At 30.7% G+C, this 16,924-nt stretch overlaps 2 protein-coding genes across 3 annotated transcripts; one reads left to right on the top strand and one right to left on the bottom strand.

Moving 5' to 3' along the window:
* Positions 1-931: 931 nt before the first annotated feature.
* Positions 932-14,373, bottom strand: LOC124838313 (eugenol synthase 1-like). The gene is made up of 5 exons (XM_047313880.2): positions 14,144-14,373; positions 13,210-13,341; positions 8,375-8,603; positions 6,219-6,422; positions 932-1,223 (listed from the first exon to the last, which is right to left on the bottom strand). The coding sequence occupies exons 1-5, from the start codon at positions 14,327-14,329 to the stop codon at positions 1,024-1,026; spliced, it is 951 nt and encodes a 316-aa protein (XP_047169836.1). The 5' UTR covers positions 14,330-14,373; the 3' UTR covers positions 932-1,023.
* LOC148201568 (uncharacterized) lies at positions 10,238-11,573 on the top strand. 2 transcript variants are annotated; one of them, XM_088108544.1, is made up of 6 exons: positions 10,238-10,670; positions 10,751-10,912; positions 10,990-11,094; positions 11,161-11,236; positions 11,328-11,423; positions 11,507-11,573. In XM_088108544.1, the coding sequence occupies exons 1-5, from the start codon at positions 10,459-10,461 to the stop codon at positions 11,415-11,417; spliced, it is 645 nt and encodes a 214-aa protein (XP_087964670.1). In that variant the 5' UTR covers positions 10,238-10,458; the 3' UTR covers positions 11,418-11,423; positions 11,507-11,573. The 2 variants fall into 2 exon arrangements, with proteins under 2 accessions (XP_087964670.1, XP_087964669.1); XM_088108543.1 differs by having other exon boundaries at positions 11,328-11,548.
* Positions 14,374-16,924: the final 2,551 nt, after the last annotated feature.

Here is a 16,924-nt window from a genome sequence, read left to right on the forward strand (position 1 = left end):
TGCAAGTTTCAAATGAAATTTCGAAACAAAAAAGAGAAAGCGTGAGAAATCCTTTTAGAGTTTCTACGTATTTTTTGTTTATTTTAATTTCAACAATATGAATCAATGACACGTGACGGAATTAAATGGTTATATATATATATATATATATATATATATATATATATAAAATGTTATACAGTATATTTATTATAATTGAATGATTGATGTGACATTAAAAGAGTTTGGTTTCATATGTGACGTTGATTTAGTTGTGAAAAATAAAAATAGTTACTTGGGATAATGATCTAACCAATATGATTATTGGGGTACTGAGCTTTGAAACCCATACATTTTATGTTAATTTAAATTATGTAAATTAAAATGTCATGTGGTGAGAAATCCCAAGAGATTCTTACATAAAAGTATGCACAAGGAACCATTATTATTGATGATAAGGTTTAATTATGAGTTAGATTTTATCTTTCTGTATGACTTGTTCAATATATGTCCTCAATAAAATATCAAATTGTTCTTTGATAACATTTGTTGAGACAAAGAATAATTGTTTGGTTACGAATGAGATATGTGAGATGATTAATAATAAAATTTTGAAACGTAGATTTAGTTTTTCACTCAAGAATTGCACAAGAAATTTATTTATTCATTTTGCGTATGTTATTTTAATTTGTTTTATAAAGCTTATTTTTCTAATATATATATATATATATATATATATATATATATATATATATATATATGTGTGTGTGTGTGTATTTTTTAAATATGATAAATATATAATTAAAATTATGTGAATCTAAACTAAAATTATATATATTAAAAATTGTCGAAATAAAAAAAATATTATTAAAACGATATTGATTTATAGATTAAATATTTCATTAATAAACATGATAAAATGTTCTAAAATATTAAATAGATGGATAAGTAATAGAAATTGAAATATTGTACATAATAGATGTCATAATAACCTAAAATCTTACCCTCAAAGATTGATTTACGCAGTATAAGTTTAATATAAGTTCATCCGAAAGAAGTAGATGCAGGAGTTGGAGGGTGAAGAAGAAATACATCAAGAACTTCATCAATGGAGGTATACTTATAATCAGGATATAGCAACGAAGCTTCAAGGTCATCTTCTCCAATGTCGAAGCTCGTAAGGTCTCCTTTCACAAATACACTATGAATGATGGAAACTGGAATATTCTCAGGAAAGGGCAAGGCTGCAAGATGAATCATATATAAAAAACAAATTTAACATCAAAAATTTTATTCGTCTCCAGGTAAAAGTTGGTATGTCAATTTTGATCCCAATGTAGATTGAACGACTTATCACTAAGTCGACCGATCATATTTTTATTAAACATTAACAATGCAAATCAAATTCACATTTTGATCATGATTAATATTAGAAATGGTACCCAACGTGAACCCTAACTAAAAGAAGAGTTGCGAGCCAAAGAAGAGAAAACCAGCAAAAGCTCCATTGTCGTCACAGCAGCAGCAACAAGACAGAGGATTGTCAAGACAGAGAGAGCTCAAGGTGGAGAATCGTCGTAACAGAGAGAGACCCAAGAGAGATAAGTAAAGCTGGAAACTTTTATGTATATCAAATGTGTATTTTGCTTGTACTGTTCAAAGAAAACAGATAATCCTAGATTAAGAAAGAAAAGGAGCGGGATTTGTTAGAAATCCCTGACCTAAAAGTTAACAGACTCATAAAAACAAAACTAATCGATAACAGAAACCTAACTAACAAAATATTACTCTCACATAGTAATATTGACAAATCTGTTAACATTCCCCTCAAGCTGGACGGTATATTGACTAATTCAAGCTTGGGGATGATGGATCTGAAACGAACACGATGAGAAAATTTTGTAAAGATGTTAGCGAGTTGTTCTTCCGATCGAAGGTGAGCTTGAACCTTTTCACGTACAACATGGCAATCCAACTCAATATGCTTGGTCCGTTCATGGAAGCGTTGATTGTAAGCTATGTGCCTAGCAGAGTTGTTATCACAGTAAAGAACAACTGTAGCAGCGGGTTGAATGTGAAGATCTTGAAGAAGATAATGAAGTCATTGCATCTCACAAACGGTGGCAGCAAGAGCTCGATACTCACCTTCAGTAGAAGATCTCGAAACAGTATTTTGTTTCTTTGATTTCCATGAGATGAGGAGGAACCTAGGAAGATGCAGAAACCCGTAGTAGATCTTCTTGTGTTCGGGCAGGTTGCCCAATCTGAATCACTAAAAGCTTTTATTTTGTGTGCCAGAGTCAGCAGCAAAGTATAGTCCTTCTGAAGGGCTGGACTTGATGAATCTAAGAACATGCTGCAAAGCCTGATAATGATAATTAGTAGGTGCTTGCATAAATTGACTTAGCAAATTGACAGTAAAACATAAATCGGGTCTAGTATTAGTAAGATAAAGTAACTTCCCTATTAATCTACGATAAGAACTAGGATCATCAAAGTAGTCTTCTGTTTTGTACAAAGAATTCGTGTTGCTCAAAAAGGGTGTAGAACATGGCTTGCTTCCCAGCATTCCGGTTTCTTTAAGGATATCAAAAGCATATTTTCTTTGACAAAGATGTATACCCTTTTTAGATCTAGCAACTTCAAATCCTAGGAAGTACTTGAGTTCTCCTAGATCCTTTATTTTGAAGTGCTGATGCAGTAGAGCCTTTATATGATCAGTTTCAGCCATAGAGTTCCCTGTCAAAACAATGTCATCCACATACACAAGTAGTGCTTTGAAGTTTGTGGATGTTTTCTTGATAAAGAGAGAATGGTTAGACTTTGATTAAGTGTAATTAGCATATATAAGGAAGGTAGATAGTTTGTCAAACCATTGTCTACTGGCATGTTTTAGACCATAGAGAGATTTAGTCAATTTGCAAACCTATCCCTTAGTGTGAGCATTTAAACCAGGTGGTGGTTCCATATAGACATCTTCATTTAGGTCCCCATGCAAGAAGGCATTATCAACATCAAGCTGATGTAAGAACCAGTTCTTTGAGGCAGAAGGGCAAGCAGCAATCTGACAGAGGTAAGCTTTGCAACAGGTGAAAAAGTATCTAGAAAGTCTATTCCTTCTTGTTGGGTATAACCTTTCGCCACCAAACGAGCTTTATACCTTTCCACAGTTCCATCTGCCTTATATTTGATTTTGTATACCCATCTACATCCAATGGGCTTCTTTCCAGGGGGAAGTTGGGTTAAAAACCAGGTACCATTGTCATGTAAGGCTTTAATTTCCTTTTGCATAGCATCTGCTTACTTAGGATTGATTCTAGCTTCATCATAGGAACTGGGCTCACTGCTGGCAGTTATAGCCATGGTGTATTTCAAGTGTTTTTCAGACAAGGAATCATAAGACAGAATGTTAAAGATAGGATAAGGAGTCTTCAAACCGTTTCTGACACATAGGGATTTAGATAAGGGCTGGTCAGCCTGATGTACGTAATCCTTCAAGTAATCAGGAGTCCTTTTGACTCTGGTGGACTTTCTATGATTGTGATCTTCCTCATTTTCTATAGGTTCAATGCTGCTGTCAGTTCTGTTATTCCCAGTGGAGCTTTGGTCATCTCTGTGACTTTCAACAAAGTTCTGTTTATTGATAGAATCATATCTGCAGGATAAATCATTAAGGAAAAACATACTATCTTCTTCATTATTGTTTGTTTCTTTATTACTTTGTTCATTTTTGTATGGGAAAATGTCTTCATAAAAGATGACATTTCTACTCATAAAAATTTCCCTAGTGTTAATGTCCAGGACAATGTAGCCTTTTACACCATTTTTATAGCCTAGAAAAATACATTTTCTAGCTCTAGAATCTAGCTTATTTCTGTTACTTTCTAACGTAGAAGCAAAGCATAAACAACCAAAAAATTTTAGGTTGAGATAAGTCGGAGGGGAATCATATAACACATCATAAGGAGTTCTTTCATTAATAACAGGAGAAGGAAGCCTATTTATCAAGTATATGGCATGGGAGACAACATAAGACCAATAGGCATAGGGAATGTTACATTGAAAGAGTAAGCTACGGGTTATGTTTAATATATGTTGGTGTTTACGCTCTACAACAGAGTTTTGTTGGGGAGTTTCAACACAGCTTCTTTGATGTTCAATACCATGAGAGTCATACAAACTAGGACAATTAAACTCAGGCCCATTGTCAGTTCTAGTGATCTTGATAATTTTGTCAAACTGAGTTTTAATCTTTACAATAAAGTTCTGCAATAAATCTCTAGCTTGACCTTTATTATGCATAAGAAAGGCCCAAGTGTGTCTACTCTAATCATCAACTACAATGAGAAAGTATTTATGTCCATGAACAGAGGGGATGGAGATATGTCCCCATATGTCACAATGTATGATTTCAAAACAACTAGCAGATAAAGAATTACTCTTAGGAAATGGGAGTTGTGTTGTTTGGCAAAATGACATATATCACCAGCATTGTCAGAAACAGTTTGTACATAAGGAAAATTTTTGCATATCTTTTCTACAATCTTGTGTCCAGGATGGCCTAGTCTATAATGCCACAAGTTTATGTTTACATGCTCATAAGAGAAAACAGTTTTAGGTACAGAATTTTGTTCAGAAACAGGAAAAGATTGTAGGTAATAGAGGCCCTTGTAGACATTAGCACATCCAATCATCCTCAAGGTAGAGTTGTCCTATATTTCACACATCTTAGAAGAAAAAGTTAGGGTGCAGTTTATATCCATAGTTAAACTTTGGACAGAAATCAAGTTGAAGGAAAAATCGGGAATGTATAAAACATTAAAGATAACAAAATCTTTTAAAAATTGTATGGTTCCTGCATAATGGGCAGTGACAATGGAATTGTTGGATAATCTAACAGATATAGGTTTGATCTTATGGAAGGTGACAAAATGTTTTTTGTTATGGGTTACATGATCAGTTGCTCCTGTATCTACAATCCAAGAAAACATACCTTCTTTGTCCTCTGTTTTGTCTCTTTGCACTTGACTGATGCTATGGGAAGAGTTATCAACTTTCTCTATCATCTGTAACAGATTTTGCATCTGTTATGGAGTGAGAGAAGTGAGAGTGGAGTCAGTGTTGGTTTGTTGAGTAGAATATGTCTCTCTAGAGGCAGAACAAGCATTGGCAGAGTTCCATTCATTTTGTCCCCTTCTTTTTTGATTATTATTGTCATTTTTCTTGTACCATGGTGGAAAACCATGCTTAGAATAACATTCATTCACAATGTGGTTCATCTTATTGTAGTGAGAGCATTGTTTCCCATAGTTGGGATTTCTTACCGATCATATTTTTATTAAACATTAACAATGCAAATCAAATTCACATTTTGGTCATGATTAACATTAGAAATGGTACCCAACGTGAACCCTAAAAGAAGAGTTGCGAGCCAAAGAAGAGAAAACCAGCAAAAGCTCCGTGGTCGTCACAGTAGCAGCACCAAGGCAGAGGATTGTCAAGACAGAGAGAGTCTCAAGGTGGAGAATCGTCATAACAGAGAGAGACCCAAGAGAGGTAAGTAAAACTGGAAACTTTTATGTATATTAAATGTGTATTTTTCTTGTATTGTTCAAAGAAAACAGAGAACCCTAGATTATACAGGATTCTTGTAAAGAGAAAGAAAAGGAGCGGGATTTGTTAGAAATCCCTAACCAAAAACTTAACAGACTCATAAAAACAAAACTAATCGATAACAGAAACCTAACTAACAAAAGTATTACTCTCACATAGTAATATTGACAAATCTGTTAACATTAATAATTAAATCAACTTTAATTAAAAGTTTACTTGGAAATCTATAAATATAAATGTAAAATAAAAATATAAATGATTACACTTATTTAATTTTTTACTATGTTAAACGACTTGACACATAATTAACTTGAATATCATACATGTATCTGCTAAAAGTTTAAAAAGTTTAAAGATAAAAGATTGAAGATAATTTTATAATTGAAATTTGATACAACAATAAATAATCGAAAAAAAAGAGTGTAAAAGAGTGTTAATTGTAGTTCTCGATTTCTCGTCACCCGAAACAATTACTAAAATTTAACTTGATTTTCTTGATACAACATGTTTTAGGTACTGAACAATTTTTTTAATAAAAAACAGTGTTATAGAAAAGAGCCAAACAAAATGCAAATAAAAATGTTTGTATAAATTTTATAAAATGTGAAGAAAATAAATTGTCTTACTCTGTGAGAGTTTGATAATTTCTTGCTCAGAAACGAAAGTGTTGGTAAAAGTTTGAGCAGACTTTTGCTGCCATAATGATATCAACTGATTCTGTGTTATGATGTTCTTCAAAGGCCGACAAGATACCACACGATTGCATGTTCTTGGATCATTAGCTGCTTTAATGATATACATAGCCACGTCTTCTTCATAATTTAGTACAGCTGATATCAAACAAATTATATATATCAGATCTTAATTTCATTCAAATAATGGACTAAAGTTATTTCAGTATATATAGTATTTTTCGAAAATTAAAATGATATTTTGAATGCATGATGTGAAATGAAAAAAAGAGAAAAAAAAAAGTGAAAAGTGTTATGGGTGAGAAAATGGACTGTTTTGGTCCGTATTGATTTGGCATATTAAAAACACAAGTTGAAACCTTTTTTTTTTTATTTTTTTCTCTTTATATGCTAAAAAGTACATATGTAAATGTTTTCTGCATTTAATTAATTAATATTCTTAATTAAAGTAACTAAAAATTAATAATTAAAATTTAATTCATAAAAACTTATTTAAATTAAAATATAATTGTATATTCATACCATTTAAATGATAAAAAAAAGTTAACTTATTTTTCACTCTAATTTTTAATTTTAAAAAGTATTACGTTAGAATGTGCTAATAGAATAAAATTACAATTTAAATGTATATATTTTACCATTCTAAAAAGTATGGATAAAATATTATAATTTTATATATAAAAAGAGAATAGAGATTTATCAAAATTCAGGGCAGTAAAACAGGTCATTTGGTCTCAATCCGCCAAAAACATGTAAGAAATTACAACGAGACATACTAGCCTACAATTTTATTTTTATTTTATATTTTTAAAATTTGTTTTTATATATATTAATATATATATATATATATATTAAAAACATATTTAATCATATAAATATATTCTAAATTTTTAATTGATTAATATTTTTAATGAAATAAATTAAAATAAATATTACATTTACATTAAATTATTTTAATTAATACACTAAATAAGTCCAACCAAAACAAACTGACATATTCAAGATTTCAATCCAACCTGTTTCATTTTGACGGATTGATAGGTTAGTTTACAAGCAACAATCCATTTTGTCATTCTTAACTAAAATAAACAAATAATATTGAATCCTATTGAAAAGTAACAATTATAATAAAAATTTCATAAAATAATTTAAATATATGCCATGAGTCATTCTATATATAATGATTTTGATACTATTTTTAACCCAAAAAAAATTAAGATAAATTTATAGATCTTTTCATATTATTTATTTAATTATCTTTATTTAATATGAAATTTTTTAAATTAGACTCTTTGTATATAAAACCTTTCGGTGAATAAAAGTATTTTTTTTTTTAATTTTGTTCTTTATATTATTGTTTCACTCAACTTTATTATGTATTCTATTCTATATAGCACTCTTACTCCACAGTTGAATTAGACTATTTATCTATACATAGATAAATAAAAATATTTCTTTTACAATAATATTGTTAATAATTCAACAACATATTTGTAAGTTGACACACATAGTCAAGTTAGAGTTGTAGTTAAAAAGAAGGGAAGGTACACTAGTTTTCAATGATGATATATATATATATATATATATATATATATATATATCTTTTATATATATCCGAGCAAACCGATTATTTATTTATTTAATATATATTAAGTTTAATTATTTTCTTAATATTATATTAAATTTAATTAGTAATTTGAATTTTATATGTAGGTCTTTTATTAATTTTCATTTCTATATATTTTTTAATTAATTAAATTCCTATTTTCTTGACTTAATAGTTATTTGACTTTAACCATATTTGATAGTGTTATTTCACATATCAAATATAGATAGTTATATATTAAAATTTAGATAATCATTTATTCGAAAGATATTATTTATCAAATCAAATGAATTCCAAGATAAAAAAATAAAATTATAGTTAAAATGACTGAATAATTTTTAACTGAAAGTTAACGGATTAAAAATATATTTAACTTTTCTAATTAAAAAACATAAAATAAAATCTACAAATTTTCTCTCATTTTTGTTCTTCATTAATCGGAATAAATAGAAGAATGTATTAAATGAGTAGTGGGATTTTATACCTTTGGCTTCACCAGTACCATAAACAACAATATCTTTCACATTATGATGTGGGTGAAGCAAATAGTTTATGAAGTATGCAGCAAAACAATTTGCATTGACAGAAGTATAAGGGATTCCAGCAGCTTCAATCTTCTCTCTTATCTTTCTTTTCTCATCAAGCACAGCTTGGAATGGAGGAAGAGCCTTTATTCTCTCTTCTTCTGAACCAAACCCTGTTGGAATGAATCTCTGCAACACCATTTTATCAGACACAAGTAAAAAAAAAGAGATATTACCGTGTCTATACCTCGATTCATCAGTAACCCAAGCATAAAATGGCGTGGGTGACATTTTTAAAATTTTATTGACAGTATAGGTCTCGGTTGCTTCCGAACCGATGCCATAAAGGGTATATGGCCTCGATTGTCCGCAGAACCGAGGCCAAAAACCTCTGCTAGAAACTGACAAACTAGTCAGTTGTCTGATGAAAATCCCTGTGCAGGGCTTTCGGCCTCAGTTGTCTGCAGAACCGAGGCCAAAAACTACTGGAAGAAACTGACAAATAAGTCAGTTGTCTGATAAAAATCCCTGTGCGGGGCTTTTGGCTTCGGGTTTTTGCAGAACCGAAGCCAAAAACACTTGCAAGAATCTGACATTCCACATCTACAGTCTGTTGTCATAAAGGTGGTAGTCAGACAATTAAGGATTTGGCCTCGGTTCTCTTGAAAACCGATGCCATAAAGCCTGATCTGAACAAATTTAAATCTTTAAATAAAATTTAAATTTTAACAGAGGATGTGACCTCGATTATGGCGGGAACCGAGACAAAAAAGTTGAAAAAATTTTCAAAACTGCCATTTCATATTTATTTTTAATTCTTTTTAAAGAGAATAGGCCTAGGTTGTGCGGGGAGTCGAGGCTGTATTACCTTTATCGCCTTGGTTTTAGTGGGAATCGAGGTAATAACCTTTAGTAGGTTAAAAAAAAGAAAACGCGAAGGAACAGTGTTGTCGTCTTCGCGTAAAACAGTTTCTATACATCCTCTCGAGAGATGTCATTGCCTTCTTCTTCCATTTTCACTCATTTTTCACCGTTTAAATTTGGATTTTCTTGTTACCATGGCCATCGTCAACGTTTAGGAAGCTTTTTAACTGATCAAAATTGTTCCAAATGTCTTTTTTATTTGGGATTTACGATTCTGTTCCTTAGAGGTAATTTTTCGTTAGTTTTTCTTGTTGCGTTTTGATGTTTGATTTTGTTTGTAAAACTAATATTTCTTTTTGTAGGTTTGAATTTTGCAGAGTTGAATTTTCTACCGTTCGCGGGTTGTCATTTGTTATTGGCTTTTTCACACTATCAGGTTCTTATATTAATGTTTAAAGTTTACTTTTTAATAGGATCATATAATTTTGTAAGAATGTATCATACAACGAAGAACAAGAACAAAGGCTGACACAAGAGATCTCAAAAAAGTTTAGGGTGGAGCTTAGGGAGGAGCTTAGGACAAAATTGTATGATGAAGTCACTACAGAAGTGACTGACAGAGTTATGCGCCAGTTCCAACAACAATTTGAGAGTTATGGGATGCGTCCGCAGCCATCTCCAGTACAGGAACCTATTGTGCCTCTCACAGGTAAAATCAATAAACATTTATGTTCAATAATTTATTATTTTTATAATCTAAGCTTTACTCTAGAAGGGAGAAGCGGGAAAGGAAGTTGTCCAGCACCATTCGTCCCAGGGGATGATATGGACGATGATAGTCCATGTCTGCTATACGTTTTAGATGGTACCGGGACGATGCTGGTAGCTCGTGGAACAGTGTTTAAGGCAGCGACTGTTGTTCATGGTATGGAGCTATCAGAGGATGAGGTGAAGGTCTTAGTAGACGATATTATCATACCAGATACCTCAGTTCCTCTGTCCACAGATGAGATTTTCATTGTGGCACAGGCATTCCAGACTTTTATCGCTTGGCCTAAACACTTGGTTGGTTCGGTTTCTGACCCCCCAGTATGGACTTCTACTTTACACTTGTCAATTTTAAATTTTACATGTTATTGATGTCGAAACTTATCCTATTTTTCCATGTAAGAACAGACGTATGAACAAGAGAAGATTCGTTTATCTAAGGACAATCTTGTTGGTGCATTGCAGCAACTTTGTGACATCATTAGAGCCTATGAAGGTTGAATATGATGCCAATGTATTTGGGAGAGGCTTTGAGGTCCCAATATACTTGCATAGCCAAGATGTCAGGGAGCTTGCGTCGGGAAGAGAAGAGTTGAATATTACATTAATTCATCTATGGATGATGTAAGTATATGAGCAATTATTTATATAAAATTGATTTATATATCAAGTATACTTATATCAAAGGTAATTTTTTATTTTAGGTATATGCTTGGTGTCAATAACAACTTGGGGTACAATGATGTTTATGGGTTAATTGATCCCCAAGTCATTCACGAAGCAAATGATTTTGATGACATCACAACATATCTCACTAGCAGATTTGGAAGCGAGAAGGAAATATATTTTATTCCTTATATATCCGGGTAAGTGAAGTTTGTTAACTTCATAAAGATCTATATCTGATTTTAATATATAAAAATTAAGTTATTATCAATTTCAGGCACCATTGGCAGCTACTTGTTATTTCCATACCGGAGAGCTATGCTTTGTGGTTCTACTCATTGCACAAGTCTCCTCCCAAACATCTCAGACAAGCAGTTGATTGGTAAGAACCTCAATGTTTGGACTTTCTTTGTTATATAAATGAATGCTAAAAGTTTTTTTTATATAGTTTTATTGCAGCATGTATGATGTTAGTTGGGAGATCAACTACTAACGGTAGAAAGCTTGCATGGGTTGCTCTCAAGGTTTGACATATGCTAAAGCCATACCTTCTTATAGTTTTTTTTGTTTTAATGATTTTCACTAACTATTTACAACTGTGATGATATATTGTAGTGTAACAGACAGAGTGGGTCATATGAGTGCGGATATTATGTAATGCATTGGATGGCCCACATTATTCGTGCCCATATCACAAGAGACTAGGAAACAGTAATATTTAAATTTAATGAATTTTGATTTTCTCCAACATTTGGAATTCATATACACTAATTAATATCAATTGTCTTGTGCAGAGATTCAAGGCTCCTTCTCCACTTTCTGAGAAACCACTTACATTCCTAAGGAAGACATTTGCAAAACATTTAGTTAGATTATATAATAGTTTATAGTTATTAGATTTAAAATACATTAGAACATGTTGATTTATAGTTATTAGACTTTGTACATTATGTTTTAAACATTATGTAATGTAAATATTGAATATTGTGTTGAATCTGTGTTGTATATATTGTATTTGATATGCAAGTCTGTTTTTGTGATAGTAGATATCACAAAAACAAACCTACTATTAAAAATAATTGCAGGAGAATAGGTCTCGGTTGTAGCCAAAACCAAGGTAGAAAGCCTACATATGGCTTCGATTCAACCAAAACCAATGTCATATGGTGAACGATAATTTATTTCAGAGAGAATAAAAATAGCTCTTTGGCAGCGGTTCAAGCTGGAACCGTTGCCATAGCTCCAGGTTATTGCTTCGGTTCTAGAGCAACTAAGATAGTATCCTTCAACATATTACATCGGTTGTAACCGAGGTCAAAAGTCCCCTATCTCGATTCGAAAATCGAAGCGTATTTTAAAAAACAACCGCTACCATTTCCCTTCGCTGCACTAGTGAGATTCTTTATAATTACACACATTCACATCAAAAAAGTTTTCAACACAAAAAATTTACATAAGAAAAAAGTTTATAAGATCAAAATGCTCACAAAAAATGTATTAGGACTAATTCATGATCCATTTCTTAAAATAAAAAATATATTATCTACAAATAAAAAAAACATTTACTTATATAAAATACTTTGGATGAAAATTATTTACTCAATCAAAATTCATTTATATCAATTTTTTGCTTAATAGATTATTAGGTTAAAAAGTTAGTCATAAATGAACTCAACGTAATTGAAAATAAATGTGTGACAATTTAATAACAGTAGTTACATGAGAAAAGGAAAAAATAAATAAATTTTGTGATATTTTATCTGTGCTATAGCTATATTAATTTATGTATTTATGTACACACTGTATGAAATTTAAAATGTATTCCATTTAAGCCGACAAGCATTAAGGTGTCCCCTTGTAGGTGCTGAAATTAATGAAATGCTGGTTAGATATGTTTTTTTTTAAAGGTTTAGAAGTTACATATTTTAATCATATATTTGTAAATGAATTTGACCATTATGAGTTAGTAGATTAAATGAGTGATTTAAATGGATTGACTTGACTATGTAAAAAAATATATTTCACTAAATATTAATTGAAATTAGAAAAATTGTAAAGATAGTAAGTAAATATTAAAAATTTATCTTATATAATTGGATAAACAAATAAATAAAACATTTATATCATGTAAATACTATTGAATAATATTTTAGTTTTTAAAAATTAAATTGTGAAACTATATAAAAATAATAAATAATTATAAAAAATGATAAAAAAAATTATATAGATTTGTTGTTGATGGATGGGTCAACACTAACTTGATTCAAATTCTTTTATGTCACAGGTTAAGTAACTTAAATTTAATTTAACTCATACTTAAAAAATTATATTTTTTTGAAACTTAACTCCAACATGTAATAAGTTATATTGGTTTACGAATTTAAACTTATTTTGATACTAAAAAAAATATGCATATAAGTAAAGATTTCCAAACTCATTAAAAATATTTTTCTTTGCCACTAAAAATGATATTAATGAAAATGTTGTTATAGTATACCTTTATATTACCAGCAACTTTGATAGCTTCTATGATTTTGAGTTGCTCCATAGCTTGAGGGAATGGAAGTGCACATATCACAATGTCTACTTCTTTAATCACAGCCAAAATCTGCTCATGCTCAACTTCTCCCTGCTCCATCAATTCACACTCATTACAATGAAAATGAGCAACTATATATAGTTTATTTTCAAGAGAAAGAGTGATCATGTTTCAAACAAATTACAAATGTTTCCGAGAATCTTTCCATTATAAATATGAAAAAGTAATGAACAAGTTGATCATAAATATTTTTAGTTTCATATTTAATAAAATGCGTTCAACTTTTTCAAATCTACTCTATGTTATCATTATTAGTCTTTTTTACTAAATATAAACTGATAGCAAGTTTTTGACATGTTTAACTTTCTCAATTTATTTAGCGTGGTTACAATTAGTTATTTATACTAAGTTGTTATAATTAGTTATTTATACTAAATTCAAAATGATGATATTTTTAATGAAATTCACCGTAAAGACATTTCATATAAGAAATTGACATGTTTTTCAATTCAAAATCTCAAAATATTAAGACAGTGAATTTATGAATATCTTTATTATATGATGTTCAATTATCTTATTTTTACTTTGTACAAAACTCAGGTTCGCACCTAAATTTTCAATACAAATTATATCGTATGACTGTCCGATCTATGATATGGATCGAACCGTCTACTTTTCACACGAGCTTTCTTCATGACCATACGATTGAGACAAGACCAAACGGTCAAACAACTTAGATATTAATATTAATTCTGATCAATTTAAACAAAGTGTAATTATCACCAATTTAGCCATAATTAGGTTATTATTAATCAAAATTATTATGAGTTGTTATTACATCCGAAACACAAACTTATTATGAGTTGTTATTAGAAGAGAGAATGTAAATAACCTGAAGAAGAGTGACTCCCATGGAGGTGAAGTCCTTGCAAAGTTGTGTCTTGGAAGGAGGAGTTTGTGAAGTGAAAGGACGAGTGTAGACAAAAGTTGGATGACCTAAAGAGAGACTTGCCTTCACCAAATGCTTCCCTATGTAGCCAGTTCCTCCAAACACAATAATCCTATTCTTTCTCTCCATTTTTTATTTCTCTCTTTCTCATCTTGCTTATCAAATGCTTAACCTAACCCTTTAAATAATAACGTTCTACCTTTTCTATCACAAATGCTTTATTTTCAAAGACATGTATCACATGCTATATTGATACCTACTTATCATTAATAAATCAAAACAAGTGGTCCCACATAGTGGAAGTTCATGTAGATAATAGGCTTAATACCCTATTTTATCCCCAGTTTCGTTCGAAAATGTCAAATTAGTCCATCCTTTAAAAAATGCGTCAATTACGTCCTCACTTAATAAAATTTGGATCAATGAAATCCCTTCCGTTAAGTCCGTACAAACGGCGTTACTTAATAAGAGAGAAAAATAATTAACGCCGTTTGTACGGTTTAACGAAAGGAATTTTATTGATGCAAATTTTATTAAGTGAAGACGTAATTGACGCATTTTTTAAAGGATGGACTAATTTGACATTTTCGAGCGAAATTGAGGACAAAATAGGGTATTCAGCCTAGATAATATATGGTCAGAGAAAGAAGATGCCTAACCAAGGATAAGAGTTAAATGGCTGTTTCACGTGTTTTTAATTTTGTCCCAATATTTCACTTGTTATTATTTTAAATAATAACGTTCTACCTTTTCTATCACATGCCATTCATACGCACCTACCAAACACTGGATATTATTAAAGAAATCAAAACAAGTGGTAACCACCTGCGTGGTAGAAGGTAGGGTCGAATGTATAAGATATTTATTTATAGAGTTGTACGATAAAAAGTTTTTTTTTTTATAATTGCAATAATATTTTTCTAGACAAATTTGTTGAAACATATTCTTACAGTAATAAATGCTAATTTGTTGATTAAATTTTCTCTTTATCTTAGAATCTAACCAATTTTACTAGGTAGATTGTATAATTATATAAGTGCCCTAAGAAATTTTAACAACTATTAAAATATGTTTTTTTAATATTGATAACTATCATTGTATCTCGTACTTACATGAAAATATGAATATTGCATTAATAGGAAGATATTTGGTATACATATTTCTTTGTAATCATATTTGAAGTTTTACACATGTCCATCACCGTCATCTATGTGATTCTCTATCCACGTATATAATTTGAACATATATATGATTATTATAGGTAGACACTAAAACACCACAAAATAAATGAAGGGTAAACTTATTTATATCATAAATTTTTAAAAAGATTTAAATCATGTTTGTAGTAACTATTTTGGATAATTGAGTTTTATCAGTCAATATACAACATCGTATTAGTCATATAGTCACCATCATCTATTAAAACTTAAACAGGATCTAGACAAAATTTCAGGAATACTCATGCATTGAGTTGAATACTTGTGTCAATCATTCACATGTCATGAATTTTATCCACATTAGGTTTAACATCAATAACGACATTTCCTGTATACAAAGCTCAACATTCTTTTCTCAAACCACCATGACAGGATTAAGTCTTTTCCATCCTTTAAGTCACGATGATTGAGAACCTCCTTTGACTCCCACTATCAACTATAATAATTAATTTTAAATTATAATAATTAGTTTTTATTAGTCAGCTTTTGTATATATGCTTTCCCTTTATTTAGGCTAACTGTTAGTGCTAAATTCGCAAAGGAAATACATCACTGATCTACTCCATAAATCAGGCATGGTTAACACAAAATCAGCATCCACTCCCTTGTTTGCCAGTGCTCAATTACTCAAGGATTCTAATGATCTCCTACCTTCCCCAACTGAGTATCGCGCACTCATGGGAAGTCTTCAATAGTTATGTTTTACTCGCCTGAACACCGCCTTCAGCACCAACAAACTTGTGCAGTTCATGCAACACCCTAGAACGACACATCGGTCTGCCCTCAAACGGGTGCTCCGTTATTTGGCGGGCTCTTTCAACAAAGGCATCTTCATCCCAGAAATTGTTCTACTAACCTTTCATGCTTACTCAGATGCAGATTAGGAGTGTGATAAGGATGATTATATCTCCATAATTGGTTATTTTTTGTATCTCGGTAGCACTCTCAATTATAATAATTAGTTTTAAATTATAATAATTAGTTTTTATTAGTCAGCTTTTGTATATCTCCTTTTCCTTTATTTAGGCTAACTGTTAGTGCTAAATTGGTGGAGTTTGTTCCTTTGACTATTTCCAATTTACGTTATCAATTTGTATATTTATACTACTCTAACCCAATGATAAAATCAATTCATTCAAAACGTTTTTCCATACCCACCACCTAAATCCCATTCTCTACATGAGTATGAGAGTTTAGTAGAATCAGGATAACTTCACTCTTTGGATTCAAACTCAATGTAACCATATCTTATTGAATGTGACACTTCTCCTTAGGAAATGATCACAATCATAATATATTTGTATCACATGATCTCAAAGATTTGGTATTCAAACCTAAATTCTATTCATTCTCAGACACACCCTCACTTCAAGAATTCTCATAATATATTTGTATCACATGATCTCAAAGGTTTGGTATTCAAACCTAAATTCTATTCATTCTCAGACACACCCTCACTTCAAGAATTCTCATACCATTCATTCTCATTAAGTCATAAAAAATCATC

Source organism: Vigna umbellata, chromosome 3 (genome assembly GCF_029865625.1).
Source record: "Vigna umbellata cultivar VRB3 chromosome 3, Vumbellata_1.0, whole genome shotgun sequence".
NCBI classification, from domain to species: Eukaryota; Viridiplantae; Streptophyta; class Magnoliopsida; order Fabales; family Fabaceae; genus Vigna; species Vigna umbellata.

Bases quoted from the DNA above. Each gene is read 5' to 3' on its own strand.
- LOC148201568 (XM_088108544.1), top strand. From the start codon at position 10,459: ATGAACAAGAGAAGATTCGTTTATCTAAGGACAATCTTGTTGGTGCAT. The intron at 10,913-10,989 runs GTAAGTGAAGTT...TATCAATTTCAG, and splicing joins TTTATTCCTTATATATCCGG to GCACCATTGGCAGCTACTTG. The intron at 11,237-11,327 runs GTTTGACATATG...GATATATTGTAG, and splicing joins TTGCATGGGTTGCTCTCAAG to TGTAACAGACAGAGTGGGTC.
- LOC124838313 (XM_047313880.2), bottom strand. From the start codon at position 14,329: ATGGAGAGAAAGAATAGGATTATTGTGTTTGGAGGAACTGGCTACATA. The intron at 13,342-14,143 runs GTTATTTACATT...TTGATGGAGCAG, and splicing joins TGGGAGTCACTCTTCTTCAG to GGAGAAGTTGAGCATGAGCA. The intron at 8,604-13,209 runs GTATACTATAAC...ATGGTGTTGCAG, and splicing joins AAGTTGCTGGTAATATAAAG to AGATTCATTCCAACAGGGTT.